The sequence below is a fragment of the Spea bombifrons genome, chromosome 13 (assembly GCF_027358695.1).
Source record: "Spea bombifrons isolate aSpeBom1 chromosome 13, aSpeBom1.2.pri, whole genome shotgun sequence".
Lineage (NCBI taxonomy): Eukaryota > Metazoa > Chordata > Amphibia > Anura > Pelobatidae > Spea > Spea bombifrons.
This window is the reverse complement of record NC_071099.1, coordinates 1,870,280-1,892,775: the sequence shown is the minus strand read 5'-3', so window position 1 is coordinate 1,892,775 and position 22,496 is coordinate 1,870,280. Positions and strand designations below refer to the sequence as shown.

General features: G+C 37.9%; 1 protein-coding gene across 1 annotated transcript; it reads left to right on the top strand.

Moving 5' to 3' along the window:
• The first annotated feature begins 8,983 nt into the window (after positions 1 to 8,983).
• LOC128471909 (protein-glutamine gamma-glutamyltransferase 5-like) lies at positions 8,984 to 21,756 on the top strand. Its single transcript, XM_053453908.1, has 13 exons — positions 8,984 to 9,076; positions 10,818 to 10,997; positions 11,459 to 11,713; positions 12,617 to 12,735; positions 15,162 to 15,290; positions 15,383 to 15,560; positions 15,746 to 15,884; positions 16,303 to 16,406; positions 16,503 to 16,742; positions 16,826 to 17,116; positions 18,524 to 18,684; positions 20,535 to 20,671; positions 21,515 to 21,756. The coding sequence occupies exons 1-13, from the start codon at positions 9,067 to 9,069 to the stop codon at positions 21,663 to 21,665; spliced, it is 2,094 nt and encodes a 697-aa protein (XP_053309883.1). The 5' UTR covers positions 8,984 to 9,066; the 3' UTR covers positions 21,666 to 21,756.
• Positions 21,757 to 22,496: the final 740 nt, after the last annotated feature.

Sequence of the window (22,496 nt, the reverse complement as noted above, 5' to 3'; positions counted from 1 at the left end):
TTGTACTTGGGAAGCTTGGACGGAATATACCAAGTATATTACTACACTATATTACTATACCTTTGTTATGTTTTTTTGTGTTATTTGAATTAAGCAAACAGAGCCATAGCTAGCTCAATTTGTGCTTGAGGCAAGAATGGAAAATTGTGCCCCCCAGATATTATTTTACAGAGGTTATTTTATATAAACTGCCCTTACACACTGCCTTTACACACACCTGCCCATTAACACGCATATACCCATACACTGCCCTTGCACATGACATTCCATAAACACACATATACACACACACTGCCCGTACACATTGCCTTTACACACACCTGCCCATGAACACACATATACACACGACTGCCCTTACACACAGCTGCCCATTAATATGCATATACGCATACACTGCCCTTACACACATGCCCATTAACATGCGTATACACAAACACTGCCCTTACACAACCCTGCCTTTACACACATATACACAAGCACCAGCTTAAAAACATACAAATACCTACACTCTTACACACACACTGTCCATACACACACCAGCTTACAAATACACACATATATACACATACACTGCCCTCACACTCCCTGCCTTTACACACACATATACACACACACACACCAGGTTACAAACATACAAATACCTAAAGTGCTCTTACACATGCACTGCCCATACACACACACTTCCCATACACACACACACAGCAGCTTACACACACATATACACAGCTCTTACACCCCTTTCTCCCCATCTCTTACTTTTCTCCTCTTCCATCATCTTCAATCATCTTCCATTATCCATCTTCTATCTTCCATCCTGTGGTGGGAGCGTGAGGTCTATCACTCCAGGCCTCTGCTTTAGCGCTCCCTGATCACTATGCACCGGCTATTGCCCCGGGGTGACATCATATCACGGAGTGTAGTGATTAGGGAGCACGGAAGCCGAGGCTTAAATTGACAGACCTGGTGCTCCCTAATGTTGGGCCGTTTAGAGGGGGATTGTGATCTCCCCAACAGGCATTGCTCGTCGGACGCCTCTTCCCCAGACCAGCGCTGATGGTGCCTGGGTGCGCAATGCCCACAGGGGCGCCTGATGAGCAGGGCTGGTTGGGGAGAGCACAATCGTGCAGCTGCCTCGGCAGTACCCTGAAGACCAGCCCAGGGGAGGTTGCCTCTCTGCTCATCCCCTCCCCTATAGATATACTACTATTAGGTAGTACTATTGCTGGCAGCAATGTGATTCACCACAGGGCCCTGTTGAGCTGGTTAGAGAGATCCGTGATCTCCCAGCCAGTCCTGGAGGCTGCCTCTCACGCCTCACCCTTCCTACGGCCCTGTAAGCAAGCACAATTTAATATGATTTATCATTATTTGATTATTATGACTAAATTTACAATTGCTGAGTGGGAAAATAAATGATTTATAAGGGGTTATGCATGATTCTACAAAGGTATAATTAGCATAATTGTGCTCATTAGCAAAATGTAGATGCAGCACAGCACCTGTATCAGGCAGGTGAATTTTGTCACCTTTAGATGGATTGGATATCAATGGTGACACTGCAAGTATAAGTACCAATATGTGCTTCAGTCAGAGAGCTGTCTCTACACCATAGAACAAACATTGTTTCCCAAAAATAATAAATGTAACGTATGGACGGAGAATTTACAGATTGGAAATAATGAGAGAAATGAAAATGTATGCACATATGCCAGTAGTCCCTTTTCACACCACCAATTCAACACACCTGAACTGACGATGGTACATAGTAAGCCAGACACTGAGGGTAGTACAGCATAACTTCCATCATTATATACTGAGACGGACGGTGCTGCAGTATAACAGTGGTATACCACAATTGTCATCATTATATAGTGAACCAGATACAGATGGTGGTACAGCATAACTCCCAACATTATATAGTGATCTGGGCACTAACTGGGGTTGTCATGTCTCATGCCTCAAATTTTGTATTTTTGTATCTTGTGTTGTATATGCTGTTTACTGCTGGCCATCATGTTATTTGTCCCCGCTGGGCTCCCTTAATCAGGTTGTATTCAGCCAGCTCCTCACCTTTCTTGTTTATTCAAATGCTGTTCATTTCCTGTGATTTGTTAGCAAGAACTACTCTCTTGTTACCTGCATTTCTGTACATACTTACAAGGATTGTCAGCCTGAAGATTAAAACTTTACTGAGAAACCCTTCTATATGTCAGTTTTGCTGAGTTGACAATGTCTGCTGACCTTTCGTTGTGTGAGTACTGGTCAATACAGACTTAGCAGTTGGTCTCAGAAACCCACATCTCACAGCTTTGTTAGTGAGGTAGAATAGGGGTATAGTATGACTATGAATTATATAGTGATCCAGACACTAACAGGGGTACAGTGTAACTCCTATCATTATATAGTGATCCAGACACAGACAGTAGTTCACAAAAATAATTATATTGAGGAGTGAAATCAACAAATTTCTAAAACAGAGGCCTGTTGAAACAGACCTTGCACCCCCTTATTCTGGCTCCCAAATCCCTGGACTGTCCTTGGAAAAATGGGACAGTTGGGAACTATGCAATTAATGTCTACTGGTGTTTACTTAAGGGAATTGACCAGCCTACAACAAGCGTGCAAAGTCAAAAAAATAGTTTGGGTGTTTTTAACCTTTGAGGAGGTCCTTATTTAATGCAGTTGCGCATCAACAATGTTGGTCACAATGGCTACGTTTGGGGCATAAAATACACACGATAAATCATTTTTAAGAAGGATATAAAAACTACAAGAGAAAGATAATGTCATATGAAATTCTAGAAGGGTAATAGAAACCTGTACATAATTATCTTAAATTTCTTTTTTGGCATTTTGATTACATTCTGTTTTGTTTTTTTCTGTAACTAGTTATTTAATTGTCGATGTAAATTATTGGGTAATGCTATTGTCTGTAGCTGCATCAGGAAGCATTATTGTTAAATTATCTTTTTCTGTGTGGTATGCAAACACCTCAACATACATATGTTAACCCAGCTAAATGACATATATTGATACTTTTCAAAAGGAATTCTAGAGAAATATTAAGATGCTCATTAAATCTGACACTTGCATGATGCATGTTGCGTCAAACATTTTCTATATAACATGATTCATAGCTGAATAATATCCCCACGATATGGGGCTGGGTCATGGGCTGGGTCCTATAACATCTTCAGTATTGGCACCAGAACGTCAAAGGTGTGTCCAGCATCCCAGAGTTACGTACTAATTTTTACTGCAAACAATTAGTAATACAGTAAGTACTGCTGCACCAATAGCTGGGAAATTGGCTTCACCACTAAAAAACAAATCTGGCATGCATGCAATGCCCTTTTATTACTTGTTTTAACAAGCCTTTCAACCCCTGTAAGACCAAGCAGAGTGGTGTATCAAACAGTAAATTTTACACCCACAATGAATATTTCTGATGTCATAAGATTACTAAAGACTGTTTGGATACACAATGATTTTGCTGAATCAGATGGGTGGCTTTGCTTTGTAAAACTTTAATTTTTTGTTAGATTAATTTGATGTTTGGTTTTTCCCTGGACATTTAAACAAGAATCTTGAAGATTCTTGAAAGCCTCTGGGAGAGAAAACAAGCCAACCATTTGTGTGCACTCAATGAGCCAGTGCCCATGTTAAACACTGGTCACTTTATTAGGTACACCTGTTCAATTGCTTGTTGACACAAATAGCTAATCAGCCAATTATATGGCAGCAACTCAATGCATTTAGGCATGTAGACGTGGCCAAGACAACTTAATGAAGTTCAAACCGAGCATCAGAATGGGGATTTCAAGATGACAGAAAGGCAACAGTAACTCAAATAACCACTCATTACAACCAAGGTATGCAGAATACCATCTCTGAACGCACAACGTGTCAAACCTTGAAGCAGATGGGCTACAGCAGCAGAAGACCACACCGGGTGCCACTCCTGTCAGCTAAGAACAAGAAACTGAGGCTACAATTCGCACAGGCTCACCAAAATTGCACAACGGAAGACTGGAAGAACGTTTCCTATTTGATGAGTTCCAGCTGCTGATGAGTTCCAGCTGGGGGACATTTTCTCGTCACACTTTGGTAGTACCACTTGAGCATTGTTTAAATGCGACAGCCTACCTGAGTATTGTTTCTGACCATGTCCATCCTTTTATGACCACAGTGTACCCATCTTCTGGTGGCTACTCCAGCAGGATAATGCACCATGTCACAAAGCTCACATCATCTCAAATTGATTTCTTGAACTTGACAATGAGTTCACTGAACTCCAATGGCCCCCACAGTCACCAGATCTCAATCTAATAAAGCACCTTTGGCATGTGGTGGAACGGAAGATTCACATCATGGATGTGCAGCAGGCCAATCTGAAGCAAATGCGTGATGCCATCATGTCCATATGGACCAAAATATCTGAGGAATGTTTCCAGCACCTTGTAGAAAGCATGCCACTAAGAATGAAGGCAGTTCTGAAGGCAAAAGGGGGTCCAAATCAGTACTAGCAAGGTGTACCTAAAAAAGTGGCCAGTGAGTGTATGTTTAAGGCAACTTGATATATTACTTGGAACATCCTACTGTGCCTATAAAAGAATAAAAAGGCAAGCAATCACTAGAAAACAGCAACAAGGTGAGGGAGGGTGGGACAAAGTGTTGCCAAGAGCAAAAAGGGTAAGTACCATCCGTGTTCAGCCTACATATTCCTCTGCCGTCTGCAATAATGCTGCCAGACCCCAGATCAATTGTAACTCATTATACTCACTCGCTGACTTACCTGGTAATGTGCCAGTGGTCATGCCCCTTTTCCACATCTATCTGAGTATGGGGGGCTCTTCGGAGTACAGCTAATATTTCATGTTGAGGGAGTTTCAGGAATACAGATGCAGTTGAAAATTACATTGGCCTGAGCTTCCCCAGGAGTTAAAGTTATAGTTTCAGAAATGGATCTAAGTTAACCATCTGTTCTCCATAAATTATCAGTTTCATCCATTGCTAGGGTTCAAATGACTATTATAATTAAATATGTGGGGGACACATATTTCATTGAAAAAACAGGTTTTAAAAGAGCCTAAGCTAATAGTTATAGGCCCCTTAACACATATAATAAAAAGATTCATTGATGGATCAACATAATAGTTCAGCATTTATAATCATGAGGAATCTAAGTCACACCGGTTAACCCTCCAAACCATAGGCATTAATATAGAGTTGCGCCCCACAAGTTTTTCCACAATATTTTGGAGTGTGTTCAAAAAATGCAGCAAGCTTCAAAGCGATATCCTAACTCTCCAATCAAAAACAAACAGCCAAACACAGGAGAGAGACAGAAAAAATGACAATAGTGTAATATATCAGACAAGTCTATATTATACATACCGGAATGGAGGACTGAAACAGAGGTCTGTAGGAAGGTGAAATATAGTAAGAAAGATGAAACATGGGGACAAAGGGGAGAGAGACAGAGAAAGAAGAGAGATAACGAGAAAAAGGAGAGATGAGGTAAAGAGAAAAGAGAGATAATGAGAGATGAGAAAGGACAGGGATCGGGAGAAAGGGGGGAAATAACGAGGAGGAGGAAATAAAGTGACATAGGAGGAGAGATAAAGTGAAATTGGATGATAGATAAAGAGAAATGGGAGAGATGAGATAGAGGAAAAGAGTCAAGATTATAAGAAAGGGGGGTCAAAGAAAACGTTGAGGAGAGATAAAAGAAAAAGTGCTGGGGCAAGTACTGTGTGGACAATCTGGATGCTGGGTAAATCATATGTGTGGAATCTGGGTGCTGGGTAAATCATATGTGTGCAATCTGGGTGCTGGGCAATTTAGGGTTTCCATGCATTATTTATTTGATCTTCACCTTTGATGCTGAGTTTGAATGTGATTTTTAGTTGATCTATACCTGAACTACACGAGGGGGGGGGGAGAAAAGTGTGACTTAGTGAATGAGGGAACAAAGGTACTCTGAGGATGATGACCAGGGGAGCCAAAAGGGTGGTCCGCACAGGGAGCCTGAACACCTAGAGCCGGCTCTAATCGAAAGTTGCCTGGCCCACATCATTAATTTACCGTGTGATGACATTGTAATTGCATGCTATGGAGTTGAGGGATGGGGATGGACAACATTCAATCAATATTAAAGACAGCCCTGGTGTCCATCAGTGCATACTCCTATCACTCTGACATGTTAATATACCAACTTTCAAATACACAGCATGAGTGGGTAAGGCATATTTATTTTTCATAACATTGATTGGGGAAAGTCTAAAATCTAGTTGATCCACAAAATGTGCTTTGGCCAGTGAAATGTATCACAACCTAAAGTTGTCTAATGTCACAGGTTACTAATAAACGAGTTATTTCTTGGAACAATTATTTCTCCTTGAACAATTAAACTCATATTTCTATGTCAAGGGCTGACATCCAGGACAACACTTATTAAAATGAATGTTATTGGCAATGTAAAAATGTAGAGATAACAGAAGTGATAACCCTTTTCCCATGACTTTTGGTGTGCTGTCATCATGTCTGAATGTATAATAGATACTGTCTGGGTGGTAAGATCTGGCAGCAGTATATGTCCTTGGCTCTTGTCCCAGTTTATCCGTCAATGTTCTAACCTTTATCAAACAATATTTTCCCTGAAGCATTCAGAGGCACTTTGGAATGCTACCCAGCCCATGTTACTAATTTTTAGAATGAAGGTAAATACCTATAATGAAGGTAAAGAATAAAGATAATGTCATTCCGGCAAGGTGCTCCTCCCCCACCCTTGGTTATAAACAAAGGCACCTGTTGGGTGTCTTTTCTAGTCCCTCACTAAAACACTTGAATATTGTCAAGTGCCCTGATGACACACTCAATGTAATTACGGTATTAAAGGCTGTCATTTTATTTTGACGTTCAGCATACCCAGACACAGATGTCAGAGAATAATGATAATAATCAATGAGGAATGACTGGGTTTTGTTCATAAGTATCTAAAATGATTTAGAGACATAGCTAATGAGTGTTTTGCTCGGCAGTATCAATAGTTACACACATATAGAAATGGTATAGGCAAGGGTGATCCCTGTTTAGGTGGTATCTAGATTGCATGGGTAGGGCTTCCTCAACATAAGGGATAAACAAGGACTGGTCCCAATCATAAGAGCAGATCGGAATAGACACGGCATAGGAGGACCCAAAACCCTAGATATCTCCTAGGTCTTATCTTCAGTATGGTGTCCTTTGTTTATGCTAGAAAGCATAGAAAGCCAAGGGCCCACATTTAGTCTACTACATTGCAAAAAAAATGTATTCATTTAGGCATTCAGGACTTTAGAATCATAGTGACGAGACTAAGATGGGAATATTTAATTGCCCAAAGACTGGAAATGTAGACAGGGCAGAGGCTGTTGAAGATACGAAGAGAGATAACTGCATAGACAACTCAAAGCTCCCTCTTTGAAGGATGTAGTTTCTCTCGGTAGTAAGTTACAACTTGTGTATGTCTCTTGCAGTTGATCGATAATCTGAACATTAAATTCTTCACACATTTTGGGAACCTTAAAAAATATTTCAGAAGCCAATCATTGGCAGGTCTACTATATAGAAAAATAATTCAAAAAGAAAAAGTTCCAACTTTTAGAGTAGTCATAAAAAATTATTTATGAATAAAATAATTTACTTTGACATCTATCCTTTTCCTTTTCTTCCTCTCAAAGCTGAATCTCAAAATGGCTTTGGGCAATTTTTACTCAATTTCGTTTTGAAATATTCAACTTGATTGACAAAGATGATTACACATTTGTTTTCTAATTTTACCAGTTAACATATTTAATTATATGACAGCTAAAATCATGTCATAGTAATCAACATAGTCATTTGTGTTTAATAGTTATTATTAAGGTTTACTGATAGGAAACAGGAGGTAGACATTCCCGGCATCAAATTAAATCAAATTAAATGCATCTTTAGGTATCCAAGACATCTCCATTCAATAAACATTTTTTTTCTGTGACATTAGGGGTTATGACTGCTATGAACGGATATGCTATACGTCTGTGCTCTCAATTTTAAATGCACCAAAAATTTAAGAAATGAATGAGCAGCATTATACGGATCGAGGAAAAACTACATTTGTGCCTATCTATCTTCCCTATATCTTGAGAATTCTCTAATGTTTCAAGCATTTGACTTCCAAGAAATGATCTTTTTGTAATCATGAGATTTCACAAATCCCTACATCAATGCCACACACACAATGTCTTACAAGTACTTTAAGTAGCTCAACACCAAATAATGAAAGGTCAATCCTTCTTTGATCATAAATTATTATTACAAGGTTAATAATAAAGCACATATGCCCTAGGAAATATGGGTTATTTCACGCCTAATCTGGGTTTACTGTCCACCTGTTTTAGGATCAGTTGAGTGGTGGTGAATCTGGTTGTGACCATCCGCTTCCTCCACATTATTATCCAGATCAAGGACAATTCAGTGTTCTCCAGCCCTCATATTCATATTACAAACCAGTTTAGGAACCTATGCTAAAGGACATACACAATTTAATTATGTAATACAATCAAATCTATTTGATAAGTCGAGGCGTTGAAATAAACCTGAATGGTTACAACTGGCCTGTGGACCACCACTTGGACAACAATGCACAATAATGGTTTACCAAAGAATACACATGAAGCTATGGTAGATACACTACATGTTAGAGCAGTATAGCCAGGTTGAGATTAATTAAAAAAGGGGTGGAATCATTATAAAAAGAACATGGAGTTAATTTTCTCCACTTAATATTTCTGCCAATATTCTTCAGGAACAAAATGTGCTATAGCATTCAATTTTTTTGGTGTATTAATGGGCTTCCTATAATTTAGCAAATACCAGTCAGACCGAGAAGAATATGGGCAGAGACAATACGGAGCGGGAGGTGCTTGGGATGAGGAGTTCAACAATACAACAGAAGTTGATTCATTCTAGAAAGATGCTTCTTAGCCTTGTCACATTAACTCATAAGTAGCAGAGAGTTGGAAGCCGACACAGCTGCAGACAATGAATTTCCGTAAGTATATTCACAAACGACTCCTGATATAATGTTACCTGCTGCTCCGTTGTCTTTTACAAGCATGTTGTATAAGTACTTCTTAAATATAATTCAATGTTTCGATGGATACTGCATGTGTGTCTGATGTTTAGAAATCAAGAAGAAATGAAAACAACTTTGTCTCTAACTATGCCTTGGGAAGGTTGTTCTTTTAATATGCAAGGCCAATTAGAGATAATATTATTTTATAGATATCAGAATTGTTAATGACTAAGTTTCCAACATACCTGGGTTTTGGAGTGTTTGTACAGTACTAGGTATCAGAATGTAAAGTTCATTGGAAGAACATTCTGTTTTCTGGATATAATAGATAATATCTACCTGTTGGATGTATTATATAGCTGTATGAAATTTGCCGTATTAAAAGCAATTGTGTATGGAGTCTTGTGTGTTCTAATTTAGAACACTGACAAGCAACTAAAGGTTATTTTAGTATTATATTGATACATACAACTGGAACATTTATATAAATAATAATAATTATTATTATTAATATTATTATTATTATAATATGCTATGAGTTATTGAGAGATAACCAGGGCAGAGATTACATTTCCATTGCATGCCTATAAAATTCCATCATGTCTAATTATTATTTAAAAAGTGCTTATTTGAACCTCAAGTCCTTAAACTGTATTTTTTTGGTTTAAGAGAATAAAAGTTTTATTTGCTAACCCTCATGACATATGGAAAGGTTAACTAGATATCAATAAATATTGTCTTTAATGCCGACCTTCATGTCTCTTAAGACATGTGGAGAGTGATTTAACGACAATGCAGAACAATGCATTTCGACTCTATGTTGTTAAAAACGACCAGCAATACCATATTATGATTTTCATAGCAACCTAAATATTAAGAATAAAGATCGATGACAAATTCCGAATGAAAAAAAAAGGATTTATAGTTAACCTTACACGTTACACATGTTAGGAAATCTGGGGCAGATATAGAAGATATTATGCAAAAATTGTAACAGCCAGCTAATCGAAAGAATGCAAAAATGTTAGGAGCCAGTACTAATATTTTCACTGGATTTGCTCAGCACTGACCTTATAAAAATAAGCATAGCAATAATAAAAGTGTTTTAAGTAAGTAAATATTGCAGTGAGATCATTTATTAATGGAATAATAGTACAATGGTGCTTATCTTAGTTTTAAATGGCAGTCGTGCCCAGATTTTGTCTTTATAGAATAAGCAGAATTTTGTTTAGAAATTCGCCAAGTTCACGTTGTAGATGACATCTTCGTAATGTCAGACAGGCAGCACCACCTCATTTGTAGCAAAAATGTAATTCAAATTAATGAAAACATCATAAAAAGATGCCTGTTCCTTTAATATTCCCCATTCATTTTTTGTTGTTGCGTAATAGTTTCCCTTTAAACTTGACTCAGAACCATAGCGTGGTTTCAGAATCATTTATGGTAGTTTAGGTTGAGAAAAGTCTTGCGTCCATCAAGCTCAACCCTTTTTAATTACTTGCTGTAGCTGGCATGATGGGAATGCTGGCAAGGGCTCGTTGTGACCAATATTTAAATTATTTTTTTTCCAATATAGTGAGTCAGTAGGTGGCAACATTTATAGGAAGAACTGTAAAATACATTGTTTCAATATATATATATTTATACAACAAATAAATATGAAGGGATTTTTTGGCATGCACCCAGATACCAAAATTCATAAGCCCTATTTCAACAGCTCCAGAACTTTACAGAACCGACTTTAATAAATCCAAGAATGGCGAAGAACATAGAACGCAAGTCATCCGGAGCAAAGAGCTTATTATCCGTCGAGGACAGCCATTTACCGTAACACTGCTGTTTCGCTATCGAGCAAGAGAAGAGAAACTTGAGAACTTGAAAATTATAGCAGAAACAGGTAAACTATGCTTTTCCATATACACTTGTCTAGTAAAATCATTCTAGGATGAGATAAATTTGTAAACCAAAGGCTTCACAAAGCAAAACATGGACAAGAGGGTGAGGTTTCTTATCTAGACCTTGCTAGTCATTCCTTAAATACAACTAATAGGTGAGAATTATTAACTTCTCTGTTTCCTTGAAGCTCTCCATCAAACACCTTGACCCAAAGGCTTAGTAAATCAGCTCTGGTTCCTGGAGCTTCGAGAGATAGTGGCACTAGCTTTATTGCCATACATGATCATTTTTGTATGAATGGAATTTATATATATTTAATTTGGTACATAATAATTAATTTGCTCAAAGTAGCAGATCACTTCTTTCTGCACTATCACCTAGTGTTGCATGGACCTCTTCTGCCTGTTGGAACAAGAAATGTGTATACATTATACATTATATATGTTGGACTGTCTCTTGCAGGTCCATATCCATCACCTCAGGCCGGCACCCAAACCCAGTTTCCGGTATCTGAAGTCCGAGGTAACAAGTGGTGGAGCGCAGAGGTGGACACCAGCAATGACGTTGGGAATGGAGTTTCTCTGTCAATCAGAATATGTTCTCCGGCAGCAGCTTGCGTTGGGCGCTATAGCTTGTATCTGGGAGGAACATATTGGGGAACCCAACAGTCTTTCTTCTTGGGGACTATTGTTCTTCTTTTCAACCCATGGTGTCCAGGTAAGCACAAGTGTAAAAAAAAATGGATTGATGCTTAAAAAGCATATTGGAAGAAGCTAATTATTTTAGCCATTCTCTGACATTTATCAGCATGTAATGGCTTCAATAAAGGGATCATTAAAGTGATTTATGTGTCAGCAACCATATAAAAATAGAATAAACAGTCCTACGTACATACGTTAATGTTAGAATTATGAGTCAACGTGAATTATATGTATATCAAGAAATGCTGGCACTAGGTTCATACTCTATTTATTAACTTTATATTAACTTTATTGTTCTTCATGCACTAGCTGATAAAGTAGCAACAGCTAAGTTCTCAAGGAACCACTAACACGTCTCTGCATGTAAGACATCAAACGACTTTGAAATAGTTAATTATAAGAAAATGAGGAAGTTCACGTTGCTCATGTAATTTCAATTAAATGTTACCAATATTGTTTCATCATTCAAGACGTTGCTGTATTATTTGGTAGAGTACTGTGCAATATACATGCTCCTGATGCCAACATATCTGTTTGATAGATGTATTTGGTATGTCAGATAGATCTATGATGAGGGCACATGACATCACGGTGTAAGAATTAACCTTTGGTTGTGGTTTGTGTCAGTTGACCTTTCTTGGATTGGTTGCAATGAAACTTATTACTATTGCTTAATATTATTACTATGCTGTGTTAATTCTACTTTTATTCTATGAACTATTCCGCTGATAACTCCTCTTGGTTCCTCTTAGACACGATAAACACAACCACTCCTTTTCATGGTTTTTCTCAACTTCTGTAAAACGGAATGTATTTTTATTGAAGGAATATATAGAGCCTGGATAGATGCCAACCAGTTCTATTAATTGTTTAATAATGATTAAATAAATAACGCCCTTCTCCTGCTTTCTCTTTCCAGATGACGATGTCTTCCTAGATAACGAGACACTCAGACAAGAGTATGTAATGAACGAAAATGGATTTTTATATCAAGGAAGCAAGGATTTCATCCAAAATGTTCCATGGAACTTTGGACAGGTATTCCTTTGTATTTTCTTTAGAATATTTCATAAGTCCTAAGTCTTCTGTTGAAAATCTGAAAACAATCACTCTTTTGAAATAAAGCAGATAGGGACAATTTTTCATAACTCCTAATATATAGATGGGACTCCACTCGATTTACATATTTGGGGTTAAAAAATCTACACTAATACCTATTATAGCAATTTCACAAAAATGTTACTCATTCTAAATTAGAAGTGTTTTGAAGATTAGTGGTGCTATCTGCCTACAGTTTTTTTAAATTGTTATACAAGAGGAGTTTGGAACAAGATCAACTGGCTGGTGACCAGAGACTAGAGAACTTCCAGACATCTCTGATTGAAACACACAACAGGGGACCATGATGGATAAATCAGGGTCAGGATAGCCAAGGTCATACACGATGGGACCAAACACATAAAGATTAGGCAGAGGCTTAAATAAATTATAATTATAATTTGTTTGGGTAAGCTAAAATAACATCGCTATGGTTCTAAGTTTTAACACCAAGTAGGACAAGAGTGATTATGGAAAAGGCGACAGACAGCTAAATGACTCATTGTCTGAAGTTTAAATTTCACCCTTCACCAAATGTCCCAATTTTATTAATGAGGCAAGACTTTTTGTTGCTGCTGTTGTATTATATATTAATAAAAGTAGGCTTGAAATGCGCACTCAAGTATGAAAAGTTGTTAGAGGTGCTATATTATTTAATGATACTCAGAAATAACAATTACCATTGAAAAAAAATATTAAAATATAATCTATGTATAAAAATGGTTGTATTTATATGGGATCACGGCTGGCTCCTATGTAAATCACTTTATTCTAAAAGAGGTCAATTTATGTTTTTGTGTACCAAAGAACACTTGTCAAATAATGTATTTTTTTTTTTTTTGACAAAACACTCCCTGACACATGAAATAACATTTCAGGAATAAAAACAATACATTATTTTTGTTCTGTCATAAATATCTTGACTAGGTCCTGATCACTAGAATAATACCTAACTCCCTTTCACTGTAAACAGGCATTTGGATGAGAAGTATGTTTTTGTCTTAGTAATGACATGAGCATTCAACAACATTTTTCTTTAAGACTTAAAAAACACTGACTGGTCAGTCAAAGAGAGAGAAAAGAACATTCCAATGCAATGGAAGAACGCAACAAAATAAACAATGTCTGAAGTGTCACGGTATTTCTGTGCTCGTCCTGGCCCTGCCCATAGTATTAAGTAATGTTTTTCTTCTTCCTAAACTTCCCCTTAGGGCAGTTATGTTGCGCTGATGCATTTGTACAAAATACATAGACTGGTCATTTATGCAACTGTAGCTCAAATACTGTAAGTTGGAAAGTTGACAGCTATTGATGAGTTAAGTAGAATTCGGAGAAGTAAAAGTAGGCCCAAAGTTGCTTAGACCTGATCAAGCTAGCGCCAGCTCTTCAGAACGTTAATGGCGCAGGACAAAGCTGAGAACATATTGAGAAGGTTCACAAGGAACAATGCTTTTGATAGATTTGATGACCTTTTTGGCTTAGGCCTAGCTCAACCACATTTACAGTGGCAACCTCCTGCTTAGATGCATGTAGCTCCAGGCTGATGTCAAAAGTGTGTAAGTTCTCTGTCTTCTCTGTCTGCACGTGGGCCATCCCTATCATATGTCTATTGCCATCTTCAAATGAAAGTTAATTAGGAAGGTAGGGAGACCCTTAACTTTCAAAGGATAGTGGAAGAAAATGATGGAGGAGAAGGGAAATGTAAGAAGGGAAAGAGAAAGGTATCTGAGATGTGTATGATGGAAAAGCTAGACTGACACAGATCTAAGGGATGCCAAGGAAGGATGACATGGCAAGGGAAGCTTGGGAAACCCAAAGCGGTACTTCTGGTGACCTTGCCCAGGGCTCCATTAAATGAGATACTACATTAAAAAGATGGCTCCTTGTGGAATATAGATCAGTTCCAGAAAAACTGTTCCAAGCAGCATTATGTAGTACATTAAAACAGCTATAGAACTTCACTTCATCAACATAAGACATAATTACACAAATATGCATGCATCACTATGTACATTAATACATACCGCACATTTACAATAAATACTTTTTCACTGAGCGGACACTGATAGTGGATCCCTGTTGCATGCAAACTAAATGTTGATGTTCTGACCTGACTTTCTGAATCGGGTTTGTGGTGTCCCTCTTTTTGCTGTATCTGTTTAAAGAAAGTGAAGGAACTATTACATCTCCCTAACTTTGAAAGAAACGTTTACACAAGTCCTTAAAAGAAATAGGAGAGAGAGCTCACTGTGTTTGTAACGGGTTTAAAGCTGTGAGAATCAAATTGTTGGATTGTTCATTGAAATCTGGAATATGTGATAAGGGCATAAGCATCGGTCCTCTAATTACTGAACTCTTGGATTTAGTTTGAGGATGGAGTGGGTGATATCTGCCTGAAGATACTAGATATGAGTCCCAGTTTTCTGAAGGACCCGGCAAAAGATTGTTCGAAAAGAGGAGATCCTGTATACGTCAGTCGAATTATCTCTGCTATGGTAAATATGAAACACTAAATCCATTAATTGGTTGTTGTTATGGGGTTTAAGTAAATTGTCTTACAACAACAGTGTATTTGTATGTTATACAGATTAATTCTAATGATGATCAAGGTGTCATCGAGTCCTCTTGGGATGAGTACTTCAGAAGTGGCACAAATCCAAGCAGTTGGAATGGGAGCGTCGCCATACTGCGGCTCTGGCTTCGAAGTAACTGTAGACCTGTTAGATACGGCCAGTGCTGGGTCTTGGCAGGAGTTATGTGTACAGGTAAATAATCTTTCTAAACGTGGCTAGAAATTGCACCTAGTAATACCTTAAGATATCTAATATCGTTACTATCATCATTAATAATGATGACGACAGTATTTTGGTTCACGTAGGAGATGCACAGTTTTATTTTATGTGTTTATTTTTCGATTCATTTGATGTTTCTTTGCATGTTCTTCCTTCAGTTATGAGGTTCCTAGGAATCCCAACTAGAGTCATAACAAACTTCGAGTCTGCTCATGACACAAACTACAGTCTATCAGTTGATGAGTATTATGATGAAACAGGAAAAAAACTGGAGGCAACAGAAGGAGACAGTGTCTGGTGAGAAAAGAACACACAACTGTCTAAAATATATTAGACATATTAAAGCCTATTTTTATCTTTCGCAATAATTTCCTGATTTATGAATGAGGAAGAATTTCTTCTGTAATTTGCTACTATAAGGGGCTCTTTAAATTGTGTATACATTGTCATCTTAACCAATAGTTCCGTGTTAGAGAAGTATATCACTTGCAAAAGACAAAGTACTTACATCAATGAAACTATTTCATGAGTCAAACTCACTCTAGTAAGAGACCTGGGGGGGGGGGATCAGGTGTTTTTTTAAGAGCATGTTTACAAATATGAGTGCTATTGGGGGGCTACCTCCAGCTACGAGCACCATAAAACTTCCTAGTCAAGCTAACAATAGCGAGAGGGGAGATTGCTATTGTATACAATTTTTGTGGACCTTTTCTAGGAATTTTCACGTCTGGAATGAATGTTGGATGGCAAGACGGGATCTTCGTTCAGGGTATGATGGATGGCAGGTTTTGGATGCCACACCACAGGAGATCAGTGGAGGTACGGTTTATATTACGGAAACTGACTAGGGCCTTCCCTTCCTTTTGTATATTTGGCAAATTAATGCATACCGTGTATTTTCTCTTTGGTCTTTAGGTACATATTGCTGTGGTCCAGCTCCCGTGAAAGCTGTCAAGGAAGGTGATGTAGACGTGGATTATGATGTTCCCTTTGTGTTTGCTGAGGTCAACGGTGATATTATTCACTGGGTTGTCAGAGAAAATGGATTGGAAAGAGGGCAAACGGACACACTCTCCATTGGTAAACACATTAGCACAAAAAGTGTTGGGAGCAACACCAGAGAAGATATAACCAGCCAATACAAGTATGCGGAAGGTAATCAGAGACATGTCACATCTCTTTTTATATACTTTAAATCTACACGCATGGTTTGATACTAGCTGTTGTAACATTTGTAGGTTCTCAAGAAGAGAGAAATGTGTTTGAAAAAGCACTCCTTAAAATGAAGACTACGAAGCCGTATAAAACATCAGAGTCCGTTGTGGCTCTGGATTTTGATGTCTCCTTGAAGTTGGTGGAGTCACCACTGATTGGACAAACCATTTTACTCATTTATCGAATTTTCAACAAAACCCGTGAGAGCAAGGAATACTCAGTCAGCGTCAGTGCCCAAGAGATGCAGTATAATGGGAAACCTCTGGAACAGTTTTGGAAAGAGAAATTTGACATGGATGTAAACCCCAACAGAGGTAAGGGGGATCAGATATGCTTTAAGGGCACATTTTATTGTAATTAAACATGTATCTATAATGCTGCATAATTTAATAATGAGACACTTAACACGTTTTGATTTAACTATACATTATTCAGGGCCAAGCTCTTTTATAGCAACAACTGGGGTTGGACGTTCAATGTTTGTGGGATGAAGCTGTAACTCCTCTAAGAAATTTCCTGCCAATTCCCTCTTTAGTCCACATAGTAAATTATAATATAATCCTTGCTTGTCTGTAGACGTAAATTAACATTTTGGTTAATTGTCATTTGCATATTAATTATGCTCTTCCTGAGATTTTTATTTGTATTTAATGTAATACAGTTTTAATTAATTTAAGGAAGACTTACTTTAATGAGAGGGCGGTGGATATGGACAAGCCTCCCAGCAGAAGAACCTTGAGGTCCACAGGACCCCTGAGATTTGCACTTTTATTTAATGAAATAAAGTCTTACCAAATGTAAGCCCGATTTAATTTATTGTACGGGGGTGGTTATGTGGAACAGCCTCCCAGTAGAACTTAAGGTCCACAGAACCCCTAAGATCTTTTTTCCCCTCATCTTTGCACCACTCTAATATAAGTTGGTGTTTCGGTTGAAGATAACTATAGTCTTTTTCGTCTTTGATTGTTTCTTCTGGAGTTCGCATTTACTAATACTTAATAAGCAGCACCCGTTAGATTGACCGCACTCCGAATGCTTAACATATGTAAACAATTTCAACCACATTTTCTGAGAATGCTGCCAAGAATGCCAACCACAGTTTGTTTAAGCCTGTGTAACCCCAGTTAAAGCAATATTTTGTAATTGCTGGCAACGCTCCCAGAAAATGTGTGCGAAAGAGCCATAACTCGCTTACAGCAGGCAGACCCAATGAACAAATGTAACAAAAGTTCAGCGGTTTTGTTTTCCGTTAATTTCGATGGGGATCGCCCTCATTTAGTCCGTACTTATTAAGGGCTTGATTTCACAGAAAATAACAATTACTATCACAATAATATAAAATTAGGCAGATCATATATTTTCAGGATAATGCCAGGTAAAGACAGATTTGTAGACTTAACAACACATCATAGCAATGAGAAGTAATATGAAAGCCATTAATAAGTTATGGTAACTTTTCTTTAACAACATTAATGACCTCCATTGATTTTACAGCTCAATACTTCCAATAGTTTATATATTTTTAAGCTCAGCTACATTTACACTCAGCTACATTAAATAGAATTAAGATATTAAATAAATTACATAAGGAAATGAGGGTACCTATGATCAACCAACGGGGCTGACAAATACCCCCTTCCTCCAGGTAATTAAAGTAGACTGATTATAATGTAGAGGGCATTTTTTATTTTGTGTTTTTTTTTTCTCTTTCTTTGTTCCAGCCATGGAAAAAAGCTTCCAGCTTCATCCAGTCCATTATCAGAGATATGTAAGATCGGGAAACAACATCAGAGTCACTGCATTGGCTACAGATCTCAAGACCAAAAAAATTAAGTTAGCCGTTAAGAACATCATATTTGAAATGCCTGCCATCGATGTCAAGGTAAGTTTAACATCCGTAGATAGTAGATATGTAGGAAGTTTGTTTTTGAAATTGGACCTAAGGCATTGCAAGACTTGCCAAGATGGTGAATGCAATGACGAGTGGTAGAGCTTCAGTAAGAGCCAAGCCAGACCCAACTTACGTGCCCCTTCTCTGCAGACACTTAGTGTGAGCTCCAAACACCTCCTCCACCTTTATGCCTTAGATCATTTCATCTTTACATAAATGCACTGTATGTAAATCCTAATGACCATGGTACCCCATATTTTCCCATGGGCAGAAACCCACCTGTTTTTTATCAGTTTTTTTTTTTTTTTTTTACTTATTGTGCTATTATTTTAATTCTGATGATACAGATTCTTAATGGAACTGGCTAACCATAGAGGAACTCTGTATTGTGTGGTGTTTTTCACTTTTTACAATAAGTAGAGGAAAATCCATCAAAGATGATTCTATATTGCAAAATGCTCTCTCTATTTTTTTTCCTTTTCTTCTGATTATTTTTGAGACAAACAACCAGTCCTACTTCCTCATGCTGTAAAGTAGAGGTGTGGACACAATAGACACTCATTTTTTGGCTCAACTGAGACTCTTTGTCTCTGGAAGGATTAAACCTGTCAAATGATTATGGACAAAAAAATGCAATTACATTTTTCAAGTAGTTTGTCAGCACTATTTTTCTGAATATCTAATATATATATATATATATATATATATATATATATATATAACTCTAGTTGTATTTCTCCAAAACGGCATCTAGGTGGCAGTGTTGACTAGCAGTGTAAAAAACATGTAATCCCATTAAAGGGACGCTCTAGCTTCTAGCTCTAGCATACTTTGAAAGTACTTTAAAATGCATTATTCTCCCTAAGAAAAAAATACATTTTCTGGAGCTTCAGAGCTGGAGCAGAATGCCTCCTTTGTGTCCGACGTTTTGTGCCACTGATTCACCGCATTAAAATCAGTGAGAGCGCTTTCTGTGTATGCATTAGAACCTCGCAGAACACTTGCTGATTCAGTTGTTGAGCTGATTGGAGGTGGGTATATATTATGTGTCATGAAAAGTGTTTGGCTGAACACATCTCCTGCGTGGCAAATAGCCGGGGGGGGGGGCTAATAAAGAGGTAAATACACACAGGGGGATTCTGCCGATTCCCCCCGTGTACATAGAGTGCTGACCACACAGAAGCTGTCATACGCAGTAAAATGCATATCATGGCTAGGGTGTCCTTTTAAATTTTTATAATCTAGGCTACAATAAAAAGCCTTACTTTGGTGCGGTGACCCCAACCATCACCCAATCTGCCAGCCGAGGCCTAGTTAGCCTATGCAAGAATACACCAGCGCTTATTGGCACAGTTGTTTATTTTAACTAAAATGCAACACCACAGATACAATTTTGTAAAATGAATCATTGTCTATTTGTACATTTGTATTAGCAATATTTAACCCCTTAATGACAAAGCCCGTACATGTACGGACTCAAAATGCATGGTTTTCAATGGGTTTTGGGACCGCCCATTGTCCTTAAGGGGTTAAAATAAATGACGATTGTGTCCTCTATCACACACAATGAGCTCCATACGGAACCTGGATGAAATTCATAATTTTTAAAATTAAGACAGAGACCTCAAGAGAGAAACATCATACTAACTTTTATAAACAACAATAAAACTGTTATGTTTGTTATTAAAAGTGTATATAATTCTTTTTAATAAAAATACATATGAAAATGAATAAATGTGCCCAGCTGGAGTTTGCTTACAAGTTGGTAAGACTTGTGAATACTAATGCAGTGTAACGCCAGGTACATTATTATAATTAGAACTATTATAACTTTCCTACAGGTTTATGGAAAACCACAACTCTACCAGCCTCTGAGTATCATGCTGAACTTCGCAAATCCTTCCAATGATATACTCAGCAACTGCGTCATGACTGCTGAAGGTGCTGGGCTAACCCCAAACGGACCAATCATTGTATAGTGAGTAAAGTAATCATTTATGATTGAGAAAAACATGAGAAGATGGCATGTTCTTCGAGTTTGAAGCTGAGATAGGAAATTTTTGGAAAAAAGTGGTATACTCGAGGAATCTAGAGTAAAATTAAATGAAAAGTGGATGTTTTTGGCAAATGTTATACAGGGTATCTTCTACTATCCATCCATCCATCCTCAAGCTGCTCAGAACAATTTGTGAATATTTAGTATCAATATCCAATACAATCCACTAACTATGTACCTTTCTTAGATACCATAGGTAACAAAATGTAGGACAGAATGCTTTTTAACTAAGCAAGAAAAATTATGAGAAATAGTTTAACTACAAATTAATTTTTGAGATATTGTTATCCTGGAATTTCAAAAAGTGACATTATACATACTTGCGGGCTGTGCTGAGGGGCCAAACATTTATCATGGATGTATCTTCATTTGAGTCTAAAAGACTTTCTCAGATGATGCCAGTGCATGTAATGAAAAAGGGGCCGGGGTGACCTGCTGACCTGCTGACCCTCCTCTGTACAGCGGGGTTGCAGAGTCTTATTTTACTATAAAATATAATGTTTATAACATAAATAATGCCGAAGATCTACATTACAAATGTTGGCTAACAGCATGCTCCTGTATCATTGTGCAACCAAGTTAACCCAACAACCTGACCCATAATCTTTCAAAGAAGAGCGCAACTGTGCACATTGTTCACTCACCAATGGGATACATTTTTTCTTATGGATATATGTTTGTTGAAGTGCTTTGGTGACAAGTACATACTTTGTCTAAGTGGTTTATTTCGTTCTTGTAACTTTTCATATTTTTTTCTTCTCTTAGTATGGACCAGATTTTTCCACGCCGCTCTGGCTATGTGAAGATCTTCTGTGTACCAGTTAAGAGTGGAAAGCTACAGCTTGAAGTAAATTTTTCTAGTGATAAGATCAAATTTGTTAAGGGAAGTGCCGCCATTGAAGTACCCTGGTTGTAGCTGGTGGATCTCTTTGGAAACAATTTGATAGATTTGATATCTTTTTTTATACCAGAAGAACATCAGGACTCACCAGTTCCCTTATATTGGAACATGCATATTCTATTTATCCTGTTTTCAAATACATGATTGGGTGATATTTTAAGCTGTGTAAAGTGTACTATTGTCATAATTTCCCCACAATATATAATTATTCCCTGGATTCCATTTTCCAGAGATGATAGTAAGGATTCCTAGCAAGGTTTTATCACTGTTTTTATACTTTTAATAGATTATTAATATTTTTTTAGCTACTTTTAAAATATACAGTTTTGTTTGACAAAGAACAGATTAATTGTCCAAATGTGGTGACCTATAAACAATTGTTTCATTTGTCTCCTTTTGCCGCACTGACCTACACAGCGGTGTATACTGGCTTAAGCCAAGTAGGGTGATAAGCATACCTGGGAACTCCTCTGGGTCGTGGGAGCGGAGTCTTGACACGCCCCACCCTGCCCATTTTTCTTTTAAAAGGGGGTGTTTCCCGCAGCCATCATGCCCCCGGTGTCAGCGGGAACTCCTATTGACGTCAGTGGGAACTCCCACCGACATCACGGGACCGCCCGCTGACGTCAGTGGGCAGTCCTGGCCGTGTCCCGCAAGGGAAGTCTCCGGGTAGCCAGAGACCAGAAGTTCCCAGGTATGGTGATAAGACATCTTGTGCTCCACTACCCAATAGACCAGTTGGGAAGATCAGAGATCTACTTTGTAACCAGCTTCTATGGGACCTTTCCCCAACGCTGTGTAACCTTTCAAAGAGGAATGCCATGATATGATACCATATTCCAATGC